Source organism: Protopterus annectens, chromosome 16.part0 (genome assembly GCF_019279795.1).
Source record: "Protopterus annectens isolate FY-2018-M chromosome 16.part0, PAN1.0, whole genome shotgun sequence".
NCBI lineage: Eukaryota > Metazoa > Chordata > Ceratodontiformes > Protopteridae > Protopterus > Protopterus annectens.
Window position 1 is genome coordinate 408,502,612 of NC_056750.1, and position 17,640 is coordinate 408,520,251.

At 45.1% G+C, this 17,640-nt stretch overlaps 1 protein-coding gene across 3 annotated transcripts in view; it reads left to right on the top strand.

The window, feature by feature from the left end:
• Nucleotides 1-17,640, top strand: part of RC3H2 (ring finger and CCCH-type domains 2) — a 2,406,224-nt gene that overhangs the window by 415,111 nt on the left and 1,973,473 nt on the right. For all 3 annotated transcript variants that reach the window (XM_044058310.1, XM_044058308.1, XM_044058309.1), the window contains exon 4: nucleotides 959-1,192. In XM_044058310.1, the coding sequence (XP_043914245.1) occupies nucleotides 959-1,192 (234 nt within the window). The remainder of the gene's footprint in view (nucleotides 1-958; nucleotides 1,193-17,640) is intronic.

Genomic DNA, 17,640 nt, shown 5'->3' on the forward strand with positions numbered 1-17,640 from the left:
TTAGATTCTACTTGGACAGGACTAAACCTCAGAGGAAATCTGAGCAACTGCTGGTGGCATTTGCTGCAGGGACAGAGGGGAAAGCTATTTCAAAGCAAACCATTTCAAAATGGATAGGCCACTGCATTAATTTCTGATACAAGTACCATGGAAAACCTATCCCACAGGGCATCAGAACCATTCAACCAGGGCTGCGTCTATCTCTACAGCTTTTCTCAGGGGCATCCCTACAAAGGACATCCTAGAAGCTGCTACGTGGAGTTCTGTACATACTTTCACCGTGCTTTATCATTTGCCAGTTGTCTCTAAATCCAGAGCTGGTCTTGCAGGGCCTTATAGCTGGTCCTAATTCTATTTAAATTCCTCCTCCCAACCTTAGCTTTGGGGAATCTTCCCAAATGTAATGACTGCAACAGTGAAACATGGAAACATAGTATAGTTGTGTACTCTTACTATAAATGTAGATGTTTGAGTGTATTCACTGTTGCAGTCCTGGTTACCCTCCCTCCAGCCCCCTTTTTTCTTTTGGCTATACCTCTACTCTCACTTACACCAAAAAGCTTTTTGGTGTATTTGCTTTTTTGTTGGAGGTATATCCTTGTATTATAGATTTAATTGCTTCCCATTAGGGGGGCACCTGACATCTGAGGCAAGAAAAACTGATTTAATGGCGTCGACTGCATGTTTTATACCCCTGACGACCTGACGTCATGGAAGAAGGGCCAGCAACCGACGCAGGACCCAAGACTTTGTTAATCAGGCCAGCTGAGGGCTACTGCAAGCAGATAACCCAAATGTAATGACTGCAACAGTGAATACACTCGAAAATCTGCATTTATGGTAAGTGTACACAACTGTTTTTTTGTGTATGTGATTATTTATTCTGGAATAATTTCATCTGTGTTCTTATACAGTATGCATTTGATACATTTTACCCCAAACCTTTCTTTTTGTGAAGGTGTTGCTAATTTGAATCAGAGTGCACTGAGTCGGCCAATGCAAAGGAAATTGGTCACCCTTGTTAACTGTCAGCTGGTGGAAGAAGAAGGTCGAGTTAGAGCAATGAGGGCAGCAAGGTCACTGGGAGAGAGAACTGTCACTGAACTCATTTTACAACATCAAAACCCACAGCAGCTTTCAGCTAATCTGTGGGCAGCTGTCCGTGCACGAGGTTGTCAGTTTTTGGGTCCAGGTATGCAGTGTTACATTTTGCTGTTTTGAAACTGAAAGAAGTAAATTGCTAACACAGATGTGCATTTCCTCTAATTGTTGTGAAAGGAAGTTTGACATTATTCTTTGTGTTGTAATTTAAGGATTGATAGATATTTTTTTCCCTATGGTTAGGAACTATATTGTGGCTCTAAATTTTTTACTGCTATTATTCTTTGAACTAATTTTTTAAAGTACTTTTGTCTGTTGGCTAAACTCACTTAGCACAGTAAACTCTTCTCAGGGGAGATCTTAGAGCACTGTTTGGTACTAAGGCCTAATGGACCCCCCACCTGAGTTGGTCCATCGTGAATCAGCTGGGCTCCACCCAATTCCACTCCTTCTACCACAAAGCTAGGAATAAGGCTTTCTGTGTTCTTGGAAAATGGAATAAATCATAAGAGAGGGCTACAAGCTGCAGTTTATTTTTATTCCAGCTCAAACCAGAGTCCACTACCCTGAAATAACAACTCAGAAGCTCAGGTCTTTAGCAGGGCTCCATAGAACCAGTCCCCCATGATTAAAATGAAAAGGATACTGTTCAAGGCTCTTAGAAACAGGAAAAGAAGGAAACTGGAGGACGTACCTCACTATCTGTTTTGTGCCTTATTCAAACCTTGAACTATTAGTCAGCAGTTCATTTTCTCATCAAAGTATTTTGGTACTTTGTTCAATTATCCAGAAATGGCTGCAGTAAGCCACCCAACCACTGACATTCCAAAAAAAGCAAAGATAAAGATAGACCGCATAGGTCCAAAGCTGCCAATGATGCTTCTCCTATGCTAGTCGCCAGTTTCCCGGTACTCAGTGAGGTGCTTTTGCAGCTCCCGATACCCGCAACTTCAGATTCGCAGGTCTCTACTATGTCCATTCGGAGTCCGGTATGCTGCGAGATGCTTCAGCTGTGGAATCTGCGGATGTCTCTACCTTGGATGGGTCCGGAGCTGCTGTGCAGGCACTGGCTTCTGAGGGTGTATTCAGTCCTACTGACTTGCATATTAAACCGATTCCATCTTCTTCAAAGCCTAAAACTCGATCCATGCCTAGAAAACCGATGCCCAGACCGTGTAGTCAGGCCCTATGCCTAAAAAACAAATGATAAGAATGGCTGAAGACCTTATTACTTTAATCAGGGGAAGCCACCCTTCTCCCTCTAAGAGACCTAGGACTGATTTTCCTTCTGATCACGATTCTGAAATTTTTGTTTTCTCTGGTGACCAGGATTTGTCCTTATCTACCTATGAGGATTCTGATGCAGAGGACTCCATTCTGTCTACTTCCCCTCCAGAAGATTTCTCTTTTGGTGAAACCTTGCATAGTCTTAGGGAGCATTTCCGCTGGGAAAGCCAGGGTTACTCTGACTCCAAAAAGAGGCTTAGGGAATTCCTACTCCTACCTCAACACAGGCCTTTAGCCATCCCTCCTGTACTGGACATAGTAGATGATGCCTTTTCGGAATCTAGCCTGGCCCCTGACTCTTTACTTCTGGCTCCCAGAAAACCTGACAAGTATTACAGGGTACCTGACTCTCACAAGTTCCTCTTTAAGAATCCTACTGCGGATCCTGAGACCATTTCACAGGGACGCAAAGGCATTAAGGCTACTATTGCCAAAAACCCTACCCCCTCTGACAGAGATTCCAGGGCGCTGGATAGATGGAGTAAGAAGGTATACACTTCTGCTACTTCGGCCATTAGGGCCTTAAACTGCCAGGTACATATGTTGAAGTATCAGCAGCATATTATTGGACTGCTTAAACAGAAAATGTTTCCCGACTGTGCTGAAAATAAGGAATTACAGGATTTGATGCATTCTGCTGAGCAGGTTGGAAAGCATACTTTGCAGTGTGGTTTTGATTCATTAGAGGCATCTTGCAGGGCTGCTGTCACTGGATCTGTACTTAGAAGGCATGCTTGGCTTAAGGAGCAATCCTTGCCAGATCATGTTAAAGCTAAACTATTGAATGCTCCCTTAAACCAAGATCGCCTGGTTGGCAACAGAGCAGAAGAAGTACTTAAAAAGATGGAGGAAAATGCTAAATCTATGTAAACTGTTAAAAGATTTCCTGCAAGTTCAGTCTCCAAGATTTAGTAGGCATTGGCCTTCTAAGAATTGGTCCTTTCCTGCCTCTTCCAGGTCTTCTCAGTCCAAACCCAGAACCAGCAGAACACCCAGGCTTCAGTCCCAAGGTACTCACAGGCCTAAGCAATGGGGGGCTCCCACTTCCAAAGCTGGGAGTAGTAAGACCCCCCCCCAAGGTAAACTGTCGCAATGACTTAACTTTAAACTTTCCAAGCCCTGCTCAACTGACTGTTCCTTTAGGGGGAAAGATCGCCCTGCATGCAAAAAAATGGGAACTCATTGCCAAAGACAAATGGGTTTTAAATATAGTTTCCCAAGGATACAGATTCCACTTCCACTCCTTTCCAACCCCAAACAGTTGGCCAGACCTACCCCCAAATCAGTGGGCAGAGGCTCAAAAGCCAAGTTCTCTCTCTTCTAAGCATCAGGGCTATTCAACCTGTCCCAAAAGAAGAATGGGAACAAGGCTTTTACTCAAGACATTTCCTGGTACCCAGAAAAGACAATTCCTGGCGTCCTATCCTGGACCTGTCTATCCTAAACACTTTTTGGAAATCCCAAAATTCAAAATGCTAACTCTGCATCAGCTGCTTCCCATGCGAGGCAAAGATGCCTGGTTGGCAACATTGGATTTAAAGGAAGCCTACCTGCACATCCCAATCGGGGAATCTTGCAGAAGATACCTACGCTTCAAAGCAGGCTACATGCACTATCAGTTCTCTGCACTGCCCTTTGGCTTATCTACTGCTCCCAGGGTATTCACAAAGTGCCTAGCTCCAGTCATTGCATTTTGCAGGCAAAGAAATATTCAAATATACCCATACCTGGACGATTGTCTAATTCAGGCAGAAAGCCAGGACATACTTTTGAATCATCTGGCATTTTTACAAAGGTGCTAACTTGTCTGGGGTACACCATAAACGAAAAGAAATCACGTCTGGTACCCTGTCAGCAAATTATATTCCTGGGAGCAAGCTTGAACACAACTTCCAGATGGCTTTCCTCAAGCCAGAGAAACAAATTAATTTTAACAACTTACTTCAAACTAATGGCCACAAAAACCCTGCTATCTGCAAGGCAAATATTGCAATCCTTGGGTTTCATGGCCTCCTGCATTCTACGAATTCCGTATGCAAGACTGCATGTGAGGAAACTACAGTGGTATCTAAAAGGCCCATGGTGTCAACATTCTCAGGATCTAGAAGCAATGATTCCTATCGTACCTCGCTTCCGGTTAGAATTCTTTTGGTGGGCAGAGGCCTGCCACCAAAACAAAAGACTACCATTCACTGTACTCCCTGCCGCCCAAACCCTAACAACAGACTCATCAGACTATGCATGGGGGGCTCACCTGGCAGGGAAGTGCATTCAGGGCAAATGGAACCCAAGTCAAATGCACTTACATATCAATCAAAAAGAAATGTCTGCTGTACAGAATGCTCTGACAGCCTTCAAGGACCACATTCTTCCAGGACAATTAATGGTAAAGACTGACAACACCACTGTTATGTGGTACATAAACAAGCAGGGGGGTACCCATTCTTACCCCCCCTCTGCAGACTAGCCATGGTTCTGTGAAACACAGCCTTAAGCTACCAAGTGCATCTACAGGCTCATTTCCTGCCAGGTAAACTAAATACACTGGCAGACGAACTAAGCAGAAATCTCATGGACCCACACGAGTGGAAACTGGAACCAAAGACTTTCAACATGTTGATAAACAGATGGGGAGCCAAGATATAGTCCGGTTTGCCTCCCCCCAGAACTACCAATTGGACAAATTCTACACAAGGACTCCCCACAAACAAGCTTGGAAAGTGGATGCTCTGTCCTTCAGCTGGAAAAATCTGTCATTTTATGCCTTTCCTCCTCTGCCTCTCCTCTCCAAAGTACTACTAAAGATCAAACAGGGCAAACCAAGGATGATACTGATTGCACCAGACTGGCTACACCAACACTGGTACCCCCTCTTGCGCAGTTTGTCACTGCTACCCCATGGCACCTGCCTCAGACCCCTACCCTGCTGTCACAGCAGGAGAGCCAGATTTTGCACCCCCAGCTTCAAGCCCTGAACCTGGCCGCCTGGCTAATTGCCTAATCTCGCCATTACCATCCCTCAGTAAACAAGTGTTGGATGTCATTTTGGAGGCAAGGAGGCCTAGTACTAGAAAATCTTATGTTGAAAATGGGAAAGATTCTGTGCCTGGAGCTATACTCAAGGGATGGTAACAGCAGCGCCCAATTTACCTCAGATTCTTCAATTCTTAACTGAGATGCTTCACAAGGGCCTTTGCTTTTCCTCCATCAAAATTCATGCCTCAGCCATTTCAGCTCATTACAACACAGAACCCACCCCTCTTTTCTCACCCACTTCTCAAGAGGTTCCTCAGAGGGGCCAAAAACTTAAGACCACGCAGGAGAGCCCCAATTCCAGCCTGGGATCTTAACTTTGTATTGGAAAAACTCCCTCTTCCTCCTTTTGAGCCAGCTGCAAGTGCAGAGTTAAAATTCCTTTCTTGGAAAACAGCTTTCCTTTTAGCAATCAGTTCAGCAAGAAGGGTATCTGAATTACAGGCCCTTATGGCAGTTGAGCCTTTCATCATCTTTCATGAGGACAGTGTATCCCTCAGGACCAGTCACTCCTTCATGCCCAAGGTGGTATCCAGTGTGGCTCTTAATCAATCCATTTGTTTGCCAACCTTCTTTTCTAACCCACAGAACAAAGGGGAACGGATACTGCACTCCTTAGATGTGCACAGACAACTTAGATTTTACTTGGACAGGACTAAACCTCAAAGGAAATCTGAACAACTGCTGGTGGCATTTGCTGCAGGGGCAGAGGGGAAGGCTATTTCAAAGCAAACCATTTTGAAATGGATAGGCCATTGCATTCATTTCTGCTATAAGCACCTTGGAAAGCCTATCCCACAGGGGATTAGACCCCATTCAACCAGGGCTGCATCTACCTCTACAGCCTTTCTCAGAGGTGTCCCTACCATAGACATCCTAGAAGCTGCTACCTGGAGTTCTGTACATACTTTCACCAAGCATTTACCATTTGCCAATTGTCTCTTAATCCAGGGCTGGCTTTGCCACTGCAGTCTTGCAGGGCCTTATAGCTGGTCCTACTGCTATCTAAATTCCTTCTCCCAGCCTTAGCTTTGGGAATCTACTCAAATGTGATGACTGCAACAGTGAAACACGAAAAACATAGTACAGTTGTGTACACTTACCATAAATGTAGATGTTAGAGTGTATTCACTGTTGCAGTCCTGGTTACCCTCCAGTCCATTGACTTCTTTTGGCTATACCTCTACTCTCCTTTACTATGCTTAAAAGCTTTTTGGTATATTTGCTTTTTTGTTGGATATATAACCGTGTGTGTCGTAATGTCGTCGGCTGCATGCTTTATACCCCTGACTACCTGACGTCATGGAAGTCCGCAACGGACACAGGACCCATGACTTTGATAATCAGGCCGACTGAGGGCTACTGCAAGCAGATAACGCAATTGTGATGCCTGCAACAGTGAATACACTCTAACATCTACATTTATGGTAAGTGTAAACAACTGTACTTTTCTGTACCATTAAGGTTCACATTGTAGCCATATCTGGTTTTCATGATGGGGGGAAAACCACAACCCTGTTACGTCCTTAAAGTTGTCAAAGGCTTTCTTAAAAAGAACTTTTTTCCTTAGACCCTCTGTCGGATCCAATTCCTCTTTTTCGCATTACAGTATAGCTTTAGGCTTTGGCCACCCCCCCCCCCCCTTTGAACCAGCGGCTTCTGCAGATTTAATATTTTTGTCACTAAAAATTATTTTTCTTGTGGCTATCACATCTGCCAAAAGAATGAGTTCTAAGCCTTGTCTTGCAAACGTCCCTACTTGAGCTTTCAGAAGGATGGGTTGGCCCTTCAAACCAACCATAATTTTCTACCTGAAATGGTTTCAAAGACCTTTCTGAATTAGACTTTTAATTTACCAGTTTGCTTTTTAAATTTTTCTAACATAGGTGAGTACGTCTTACATTTGATAGAATCTCATTTTATAGTGTAGATGTATTTCTATTCGACTGACTAATTCAGGAAAATGGATCATGTTTTAATTAATTCCCAAAGGTTAAAATGTGGCAAGATATTTCTGAAGTTGTATTGTCCAGTTGGCTGTCTAACTGAATTGCCTTTGTCTATAAAGAAAGATAATTGGCCCCTCCACATAAACCTAAACCTGAAGCTCATTCAAGCAGAGCAGTGGCAGCCTTCGCTGCTTTTTTCACCAGAATTTCCATAGACTTAATTTGTTCTGCACTTGATCTGCATTTCACAACTTTGCATCTCAATATAAGCTGGATGTGCAGTCAAAATTCACTTGCATCTTTTGGCTCCACCACCCTCTGAAATGTCTTCCTTTGAGATCACCCTGAATTTTTGTGGTAGCTGGGGAATCTGTCACATTTGAGTTGTATTGTTAAGAGAACGGCAGATATAAAAGTTTTGTACTTACCATAGCACTACATCTGTGTTGTCTTTATCCATCCGGCTCAATCTCCCTCTGTCCTTCCCCTTGCCAAAATATTCACATTCAGGTCTCAGTTGACTTAATTGGACTTGAACGGGACCTGTCATGTGTTCAACATTTGATCTGTTTTTCCCTGTTATCAGTGTTGGCAGGATATGCTGGTTTTCTTGGGCATATCTTATAGAATATGCAGTGTATTGGGAGCAAACTTGATCTGAGGCACTTCAGGGAACAGAAAGGTGTTATGGATAGGGGAGGAGCCAGAGGCCGGGATCCAAAAACTGGAAAAAGGCACCAAAGTGGGATCTACAACCTGTTGATCCAGGTGGGTAAAGACAGCATGGATCTAGAGATGTTCTTCGTATTTCACTGTTGCAGTCATCGCACTTGGGTTATCCTGCCAGGGGTAGCCCTCAGTCGGCCCGAATATCAGAGGCTTAGTATTTCTGTGTCGGTTGCTGTCACTCCAGGACTGACGTCGGGTCGTCAATGATATAAAATCAGGCAGCTGACGCCATTACATCAGTCTTTCTTGCTGTGGAGCTCGAAGCAGAAGCAGTTTGCACGAGTGCCGGTCAGCCGCTACCTGAGTTTTTGTTTTCGAATTGAAGTTGAAGTCTTCTAAAGCATATTATACCATGACCCTCCATTAATATTCCAAAACGTGCATGCTGATTGGCCAGCGTGCACGTTGTTAATCGACTTATACTAATGGAAAAAGGTCCGGTCGCCCGGACTTTTTCCATTAGTATAAGTCTCTTTTAAAACACTGTGTCGCTATGTTAAAAGAGTTTAACATAGCGACATAGGTTTAAAAAAAGCAACGAAGATCTCCGTTGCTTTTTTAAAGCTGCCTCGCTATGTTAAACTCCTTTAACATAGCGACACAGTGTGTAAAAAGCAACGGAGATCTTGCTTTCTCCGTTGCTTTTTTTTTAAACCTGTCTCGCTATGTTAAATGGGTTTAACATAGCGAGACAGCTTTAAAATAAGCAACGGACTTCCTTATTTTAAAGCTGTCTCGCTATGTTAAACCCATTTAACATAGCGAGACAGGTTTTAAAAAAAAAAAAGCAACAGAGACAGCAAGATCTCCGTTGCTTTTTACTGTTTCGCTATGTTAAATGGGTTTAACATAGCGAGACAGCTTTAAAATAAGCAACGGACTTCCTTATTTTAAAGCTGTCTCTCTATGTTAAACCCATTTAACATAGCGAAACAAAAGCAACGGAGATCTTGCTTTCTCCGTTGCTTTGGCCACTCTGATGTACTGCGTAGGCATGCGCAGTACATCAGAACTGCCGTGGATACCAGACAGCTGGAAGGGCAGCAAAGAGGTATACAATGCCATTATTTAAGAAAAGTAATTATTTATTTTCTTAAATAATGTCATAGTATAATAGCAATAACCCAATTCTGGGTGTGCGGATTTACCCACGGTTGTCTTTGTTTGGTCCCTGGCCGCCTCGGGACCAAACCACGCCAACCATGGGTAAGTCCCGCATTACCCACACCCAGGCGTGGGTTATTGCTATAGTACCCCATTGGGGATCCTTTTTCCTTGCTCTAACCGATGTCAGAAAAAGTTAACAATTGACTCGCCTGTGGAAAGCAAGTACCACACCCAAGACTACCATTCTTACTGTGCCACCTGTTTAGGCCCAGACCACGACCTTCCTCGGTATCACTTTTGTGCTTTGTTCAACGCCAGAACTATATCTCGGGCCCTTATGGTAGCTAGATATTTTCGCTCTCAGTACTCGAATTCAGATATGGATTCGGTATACCATCTGACTACGATCTTCCGAAAAAACGTAAGGATAAAGACAGAGACAGGCTGCACAGGTCCAAAACTGCTGATGATCCTTCTGTTAAGCTAGTCGTCAGATGTTTTTCATGTTTCACTGTTGCAGTCATCACACTTGTGTTATCTGCCTGCAAGTAGCCCTGACTCGGTCTGAATACCAGAGACTTAGTATTTCTGGGTTGGTTGCTGTTGCTGCAGGACTGACGTCAGGTCGTCAGGGGTATAAAAGCAGGCAGCCAACGCCATTACGTCAGTCTTTCTTGCCAAGCAGCCCGATGCAGAAGCAGTTCGTAAGAGTGCTGGTCAGCCACTACCTGAGTTTTCGTTTCCGAATTGAATCATCCTGAAGTCTTCTAAAGCTAAGTACCCCATTGGGGATCCTTTTTTCTTGCTCTAACCGATGTCAGAAAAAGTTAACAATTGTCTCGCCTGTGGAAAGCAAATACCACACCCAGATTTCCATTCTTACTGCATCACCTGTTTAGGCCCAGATCATGACGTACCTCTCTATCGTTTTTGTGCTTTGTTCAACACCCGAAGTATTCGTCATTGGGCCGTTATTGTCGGTAAATACTTTCGCTCTCGATCTCTGTATTCCAAAATGGCTTCGGTAAGCCATCTGACTACCGATCTTCCGAAAAAACGTAAGGATCAAGACAGAGACAGACCGCACAGGTCCAAAACTGCCAACGACACTTAGATTAAGCAAGTCGCCAGTTCGCCGGTACTCAGTGAGGTGCTTTCGCAGCCCCTGATGCCCACTTCGATGGATTCGCAGGCAACTACCAAGACCCGTTAGGAGTCAGGCATGCCGCGAGACTTTTGACTACGGAACCTGCGGATGTCTCTACCTTGAATGGGTCCAGAGCCGCTGTGCAGGCACCGGCTTCTGAGGAAGTTCTTCTCACTACCGATATTAGACACAAACCGACGACTTCTTTCACGTCTTCAGTTCTGTGTAAAAAGTACAGTTTTGTACCTACCATAAATGTAGATGTCCGATAGGTATGCATCTGCAGTCATCACATATGGGTTGTCCTGCCTCAGGCAGCCCTTCGGTCGGCCGGATTCCAAAGTCTGGGTCCGGGCCGGCTGATGTCGCCTTCCCGACGTCCAGAGCCTGAGGTATAAAAGCATCAGCTGACGCCATCTTCCTCAGTTTTTCTTGCCCCAGATGCCAGGTGCCCTCTAAGGAAGGCTAAATTTGGAGAAATGCAATAAATTCCAAACATGCACAAAATATATACATATATAAAACAAATACACCATAATAGATAACCCCAGCTAGCTATGAGAGGGAATGTACCCAAGAAATACCACAGAGGGAAGGAGGGAGGTAAACCTGACTGCAGATGCATACCTATCGGACATCTACATTTATGGTAGGTACAAAACTGTACAATGTCCTTCAAGGATGCATCTGCAGTCATCACATATGGGTAGAATACCATAGCCAATCTGGGGGCGGAGGATCTATGTAAAGGATGGTGTAGCTAAAATGCCCTGCAGGACTGCCGTAGCAAAGCCTGCTCTGGATCTGGAATATAAAGGTAAGTTGTAATGCTTGGAAAATGTATGCACGGCGCTCCATGTAGCAGCTTCTAAAATGTCCTTGGTAGCCACCCCTCTTAAGAAGGCTGTGGAGGTGGCTGTGGCTGTGGTCGAATGAGGTCTAATGTTAGCTGGCACAGTTTTTCCATGAAAGGAGTAACAGAAACTAATGCAATTCCCTATCCATTTTGAAATTGTCTGTTTTGAAATTGCTTTTCCTTGTGCACCAGCAGCATATGCTACAAACAACTGGTCAGTTTTTCTGTAATTTTTAGTTCTGTCCAAGTAGTAGCGCAACTGTCTGTGTATGTCCAGGGTGTGCAGAAGCTTTTCCCCTTTGTTTTGTGGATTTGGAAAGAAGGTAGGCAGGTGAATAGCTTGGTTTAATGAGACCCTAGATACCACCTTTGGCATAAATGAAGGATTGGTTCTCAATGAGACTCTGTCTTGATGAAAAATAAGAAATGGCTGTACTGCCATGAGGGCCTGTAACTCAGATACTCTTCTTGCTGAGGTTATGGCCAGAAGGAAGGCAGTCTTCCAAGAGAGGAACTGTAGTTCTGCAGATGCTGCTGGTTCAAAGGGAGGCAGTGTTAGTTTTTCCAACACAAAGTTAAGGTCCCAAGTAGGCAGTGGTGGTTTCCTTGGAGGATTGATGTTTTTAATTCCTCTTCGAAACTGTCTTAGCAGAAGATGAGAGAAGACAAGGTGGATCAGTATTGTACTCTGCTGAAATTGCTGAAGCATGAATTTTAATGGAAGAGTAAGACAGGCCATTGTGGAGCATTTCTGCTAAATATTCCAGGATATGCGCCATGTTCATAACTGTTGCATCTAGGCCCTTTGAGGTGCTCCAGGTGTGAAATCTTTTCCATTTTGCTGAGTATGCCTTTCGTGTGGAAGGCCTGCGAGCTTCCATGATGATATCCTTCACTCTCTTGGATAGCTTATCCTGGTGATGAGTCAAGGTATTTTCCAGGCAGCTAGCTGTAATGTTTTCAGGTTGGAATGCAGAGTTTTGTAATTGTGCTGTGTCAGGAGAAGCGGCCATTGTGGCAGAAGCTATGGTTTTGTCCGTGACATGCTCTTTAGCAATGGGTACCAGTGCTGTCTTGGCCAGTCCGGAGCTATCAGAATCACTCTTGGCTGCTCTCCGAGGAAAGCCATTTGGGTGGTTGTGTCTAGATCCGCACCCAGAAAAGTTATTCTTTGGGATGGTACAAGTCTTGACTTGTGAATGTTGACTGTATATCCCAAGGCCTGAAGAAGATAGATGGCATAATTCAAGTGTTTTACCAAAATTTGTTGGCTGTCCACTTGTATAAGGCAGTCGTCCAGATACGGGTATATTTGCAACCCCTGAAGTCTGCAGTGTGCAATTACTGATGCCAGGCATTTCGTGAATACTCTGGGCGCAGTAGATAAGCCAAAGGGCAATGCTGAGAATTGATAATGCTCTGAACCTGCAAGAAATCTGAGGTGTCTTCTGCAGCTTTGTCTGATAGGGACATGCAGGTATGCCTCCTTGAGGTCCAGAGTTACCAGCCAAGACCCCTTGCCCAGCATGTGAAGGAGTTGCTGTAGAGTCAGCATTTTGAATTTTGGCACAATGAGATAAGTATTTAGTGCTGACAAGTCGAATAGGCCTCCATTGCTTTTCTTTTCTTGGAACAAGGAAGAGTCTGGAATAAAATCCTTGGCCTTGTTCTGTGAGAGGAACCTTTTCTATTGCTTTCATTTTCATTAAGTTGGAGATTTGTTTCAAAGCCTCTGCCCTTTGATTTGGTGGCAGGTCTGGCATGCCTTTTCTTTTCGGTAATGTGTGGAAATGGAACCTGTATCCTTTGTCTATTATTTGTAGTATCCATTTGTCCCTTGTAATAATGTGCCAATTTTCTGAAAATAAGGAAAGCTTTCCGCCCAAAGGTGCTTCCATTTGAGCCCTGGTTGACGGTGTCAAAGTAAAGTCATTGAGTCTGTCCTTGTGCAGCAGTTGTAGGCCCTGCACTACCTCTCTGGTTGCGATGCTGCCATTGACGTCCTCTGTAGGAGCCTCTAGTTTGCCCTCTACCTCTGGCATGCCTGTTCTTGCCTCTCTGAAATCTGTCTGTGTCTGGAAAGGACCAGTTCTTGGAAGGACAATTTCTGCTGAATCTTGGTGGTTGGACTTGCATAAAATCTTTGACTGTTTGTACAGATTTTGCCTTTTCTTCAAATTTCTTTAAGACCTCCTGAGCAGTGGAGCCAAATAACTTTTGCTTTTCCAGTGGAGCATCCAGAAGCTTTGCTTTAACATGGTCTGGCAGAGATTGTTCCTTCAGCCAAGCATGCCTACGTATGACTGCACCTGTCATAGCTGACCTACATGAAGCTTCCAATGCATCATAACCACACTGCAAGAAATGGTTGCTAACCTGTTGAGAGTTATGTACTAGATCCTGAAGCGATTTGCGATCTAGGGGTTCAGGTGAAGACAGCTTTTTATGCAATTAATCTAACAAATATTCTTGGTACTGTATCATATTAAATTGACAGTTTAAAGCCCTCATAGAAAGGGTAGCAGAAGTATACACTTTTTTACCCCATCGCTCTAAAGCCCTGGATTTTTTGTAGTGACAGCTGCAACCCCTTTAGGGCCCTGGGAGATAGTTTCTGGATCAGCAGAGTGGGCTTTGTAAAGGAAAAGGTGTGATTCCGGGACCCTGTAGTACCTATCTGGTTTGGCAGGAGCCGGAGGGAGAGTGTCAGGGGTTGTGCTAGATTCAGAGTACACATCATCAATGACATTCAAAACAGGGGGAATAGCCAAAGGTCTATGCTGAGGCAAATGCAAGAAGGTCCTTAATCTCTTCCTGGAATCAGAGAATTCTTGGCCCTGCCATTGGAAATGCTCCCTCATAGTGTGCAGAGTTTCCCCAAAAAACAGTTCTTCAGGAGGGGAGGCCGAAGGGATAGATTCCTCTGCATCTGAATCCTCGTAGGCCGGAAAAGCCTCCTCCTGGTAGTCCGAGAGAGCAGAGCCATCAGAGGACTCATCTGAGGAGAGGGGATCAGAGGGCTCAACCCTGGGACTTTTTTCTGTAGGAGGTTGAGAGCCCCTGTCCGGATGTGGCTGAGAGCCCCTAATTAATGAAATAAGGTCCTCTGCTAGACTAAGGATCTGAGAACGTGTAGTGGGTCCCTGAGGGATAACCCTGGGAGGCATAGATTTTGAGTGTTTAGCAGCTTTAGCCCTAGAGAATGCCTTAATAGACATGGATGCAGGAGGCCTGGCTGCACCACGTGCTGGTGTAGTTTTGTCTAAGGGAATGGTGTCGGAAGGTTCCTGGACACCAGATTCCAATGGAGATTCAACAACCGATACAGTAGTGGCTTCCGGGGCCGAGGTTGTCGGTTGTACGGTTTCGGTGGACGGTAGTACCAAGGACTCGATTTCAGCCGAGACCGAGACACTCGCAGTAGGCCTGGCCGTGGTTTCAGCCGAAACCGCGGACCGCGTGTGTCGGTCTTTGTCCTTCCGTTTCTGTATTAAATGTGAAGTCGGAGTCTCCGACGGCGTTTTGTAAGCAAAACTAGCCCCAAAAAATTCCTCTGCAAACTCCGACCGACGTCTTAGAGTGCGTCGGTTGAAGGAAGCACAGGCGGAACAGGCCGAGACGTCGTGGTCTGGGCCTAGGCAAGGTAGGCAGTAAGAGTGGAAATCCTTATGAGGTATTTGTTTCCCACAAGTTAAGCAATTATTAATTTTATCTGACATCGGCTGAGGCAAGAAAGAGTCCCCAACGGAGTACTTAGCTTTTGAAGTCTTCGGTTTAGCTGAATTACAAGAGCTGGCCGACCGGCACTTGCGAACTGCTTCTGCTTCGGGCACCACGCAGCAAGAAAGACTGGGGAAGATGGCATCGGCTGACGCTTTTATACCCCAGGCGCTCTGACGTTGGGGAAGGGGCGACATCAGCCGACGCCGGACCCAGACTTTGGAATCTGGCCGACCGAAGGGCTGCCTGAGGCAGGACAACCCATATGTGATGACTGCAGATGCATCCTTGAAGGACATCTACCTAGTTTCTAAGGCCAAGCGTGTGAGCTATGCCTAAAAAAACTACGGCCCAAACTCAAGCACCTGCTTCCTTGCCATAACATCAAATGCTTAAAATGGCAGAAGACCTGATTATGCTGATTAGGGGAAGCCAGCCTCCCCCTTCTAAGAGAATGAGACCTATCCCCAGCAGCTTTAACAGACCAAGAGTCTGACGACGCTGAGGTTTTTAATTATGAAGACATGCTTTTATCTGCTTTTGAGGATTCAGATGCAGAGGAATCCATTCTCTCTGCTTCACCTCCAGAGGAGTTTTCTTTTGGTGACACCCTACATACTTTAAGAGAGCATTTCCACTGGGAATGCCAAGCCTATCCTCAGTCCGAAAAAAGACTCCGAGAATTTTTAGAGTTGCCACAACATAGACCTTTAGCAATACCTCCAGTTCTGGATGTTGTGGATTATGTCTTTATGAAATTTAGTCTAACTCCTTATACTTTACCCCCTGCTCCTAGGAAACCAGACTGGTACTACATAGGTTCATACTATAAGCCTAGCCAGAGTGTGTTTGGCTTTCGCCACCCATTTTAAATTAATTTTGCTATGCCCTTTTTCGAGGTTAGTATTCTGTGCCTCTGCCTAACAGTGACACAGAAGTGATACCCGGGGTAAACCTACGATCTCCCATCCACTCATCAAGATTCCTCTTGAAGAGTGTCAATGAGGGACTCTGCCTAACCTGGACTGGGATTTTATTCCAGAGTGAAGGGAGCCTCTGGGTTATGAATCTGTCCCTCCAGCATATCCTATTTATTTCAGTGCTGAGGTTCAAGTCTCTTGAGCGTGTAGCTCGATGGGATTTGGATTTTCTGAGGTGCAGCATGTCCATTAATTCCGGGTTGGACATGGCTTTATATGTCAGGCACAGATCGCCTCTGAGCAGGCGGTATGCCACTGAGTAGAGCTGGAGTTTCTTTAACTGGGCAGCATATGGCATCTGTTTGAGCCCTTTGATCCTCTTGGTGAGGTACTTTTGGGGTCTTTCCAGTTGATGCAGGTGTCTGGTAAGGTACATCCCAAAAGGGGCATTGTACTCAATTATGGGCCTGATGAGGGATGAGTAAAGAGGCACGATGACCTCCCCTGATCTAGATGTGAATCCCTTCATGATTAGGTGGGCTATATAAAATGTTTTTCTAACTACTTTGGCCACGTGGTTGTCAAATGAGAGATTGCTATCAACTTGGGTCCCCAGGTCCCTAATTACTTCTTCCATACTTAATGGATTACCACCTGTATGGTAATTTGTGGGCACTTTGTTTTTGCCAAAGGGGATGACTATACACTTTTTGGCGTTTAGCTTGAGGCCATGGCTCTGGCACCAGTTGTCTGTTTCTATGAGGCCCTTTTGGAGGATGCTTGTGTCGGCTGGAGTGTCGATTATGGCGCCCAGTTTGCAGTCATCTGCAAACTTGGTCAGCCACAGTCCTTCCGTGTTGGCCTGTACCTCCGAGAAATATATACCGAACAAGAGAGGTCCCAGGACTGAGCCTTGTGGGACACCACTTGTAACTGGTTTGGAGTCTGACATGGCTCCAGCAATTCTAACCATGTGGGTTCTGTCCTTAAGCCAGTTTGCAACCCATCTAGTGACATAGGGGTTTATATTTAAGCTGGTGAGCTTATCTATAATGCCCGAGTGGGGTATTGTATCGAAGGCTTTTGCGAAGTCCAGGTAGGCTGTGTGGACCACCTTCCCCTCGTCAATGGCCTTAGGACTGTTTCAAAGAAATCAACCAGGTTTAAGAGGCAGGATCTGCCCTTAACAAAGCCAAACTGGGTAGGATCCAGTGTCTGTAGGTCCCCAATATCTTTATTTATGAGGTCCATGATGATCCTTTCCATAGCTTTGCAGACCAAGCTAGTCAGGCTTATGGGGCGATAGTTTCCAGGATCCGTTGAGGCACCACCTTTGTGGAGAGGGACCACTGTTGCTGTACGCCACTCTTTGGGTACATATCCTGTAGTAAGGCTGAGATTGAACAGTAGTTTTATGTTTGCGTTTAGCTCTTCTTGGAGTTCATGTAGGACGCAGCTCGGGATACCGTCTGGTCCCATTGATGCTGTGTTTTTTGCTTTGGAGAGGGCAGCTCTTACGTGAGCATCTAGATGTCAGGGGGGCAGCACTCTGCTGGGATAGATATTTGCCCTTTTGGTGGGGGGGGGGGGAGTTTGCGCTGAACCTGTCGGCTAGGATGTTGGCAATGTCTGTGGGTTCGGTGTATTTTTTTGTCATTTTGGACTAATTCTGAGCATATCTGGGAATTCCCACCCAGGTTCCTAACATAACTAAAGAAAGCCTTGTGATTGTCCTTAGTGTCCTGTGCAATTTTTCTCTCGAAGCTGGCCTTAGACGATTTTATGAGTGCC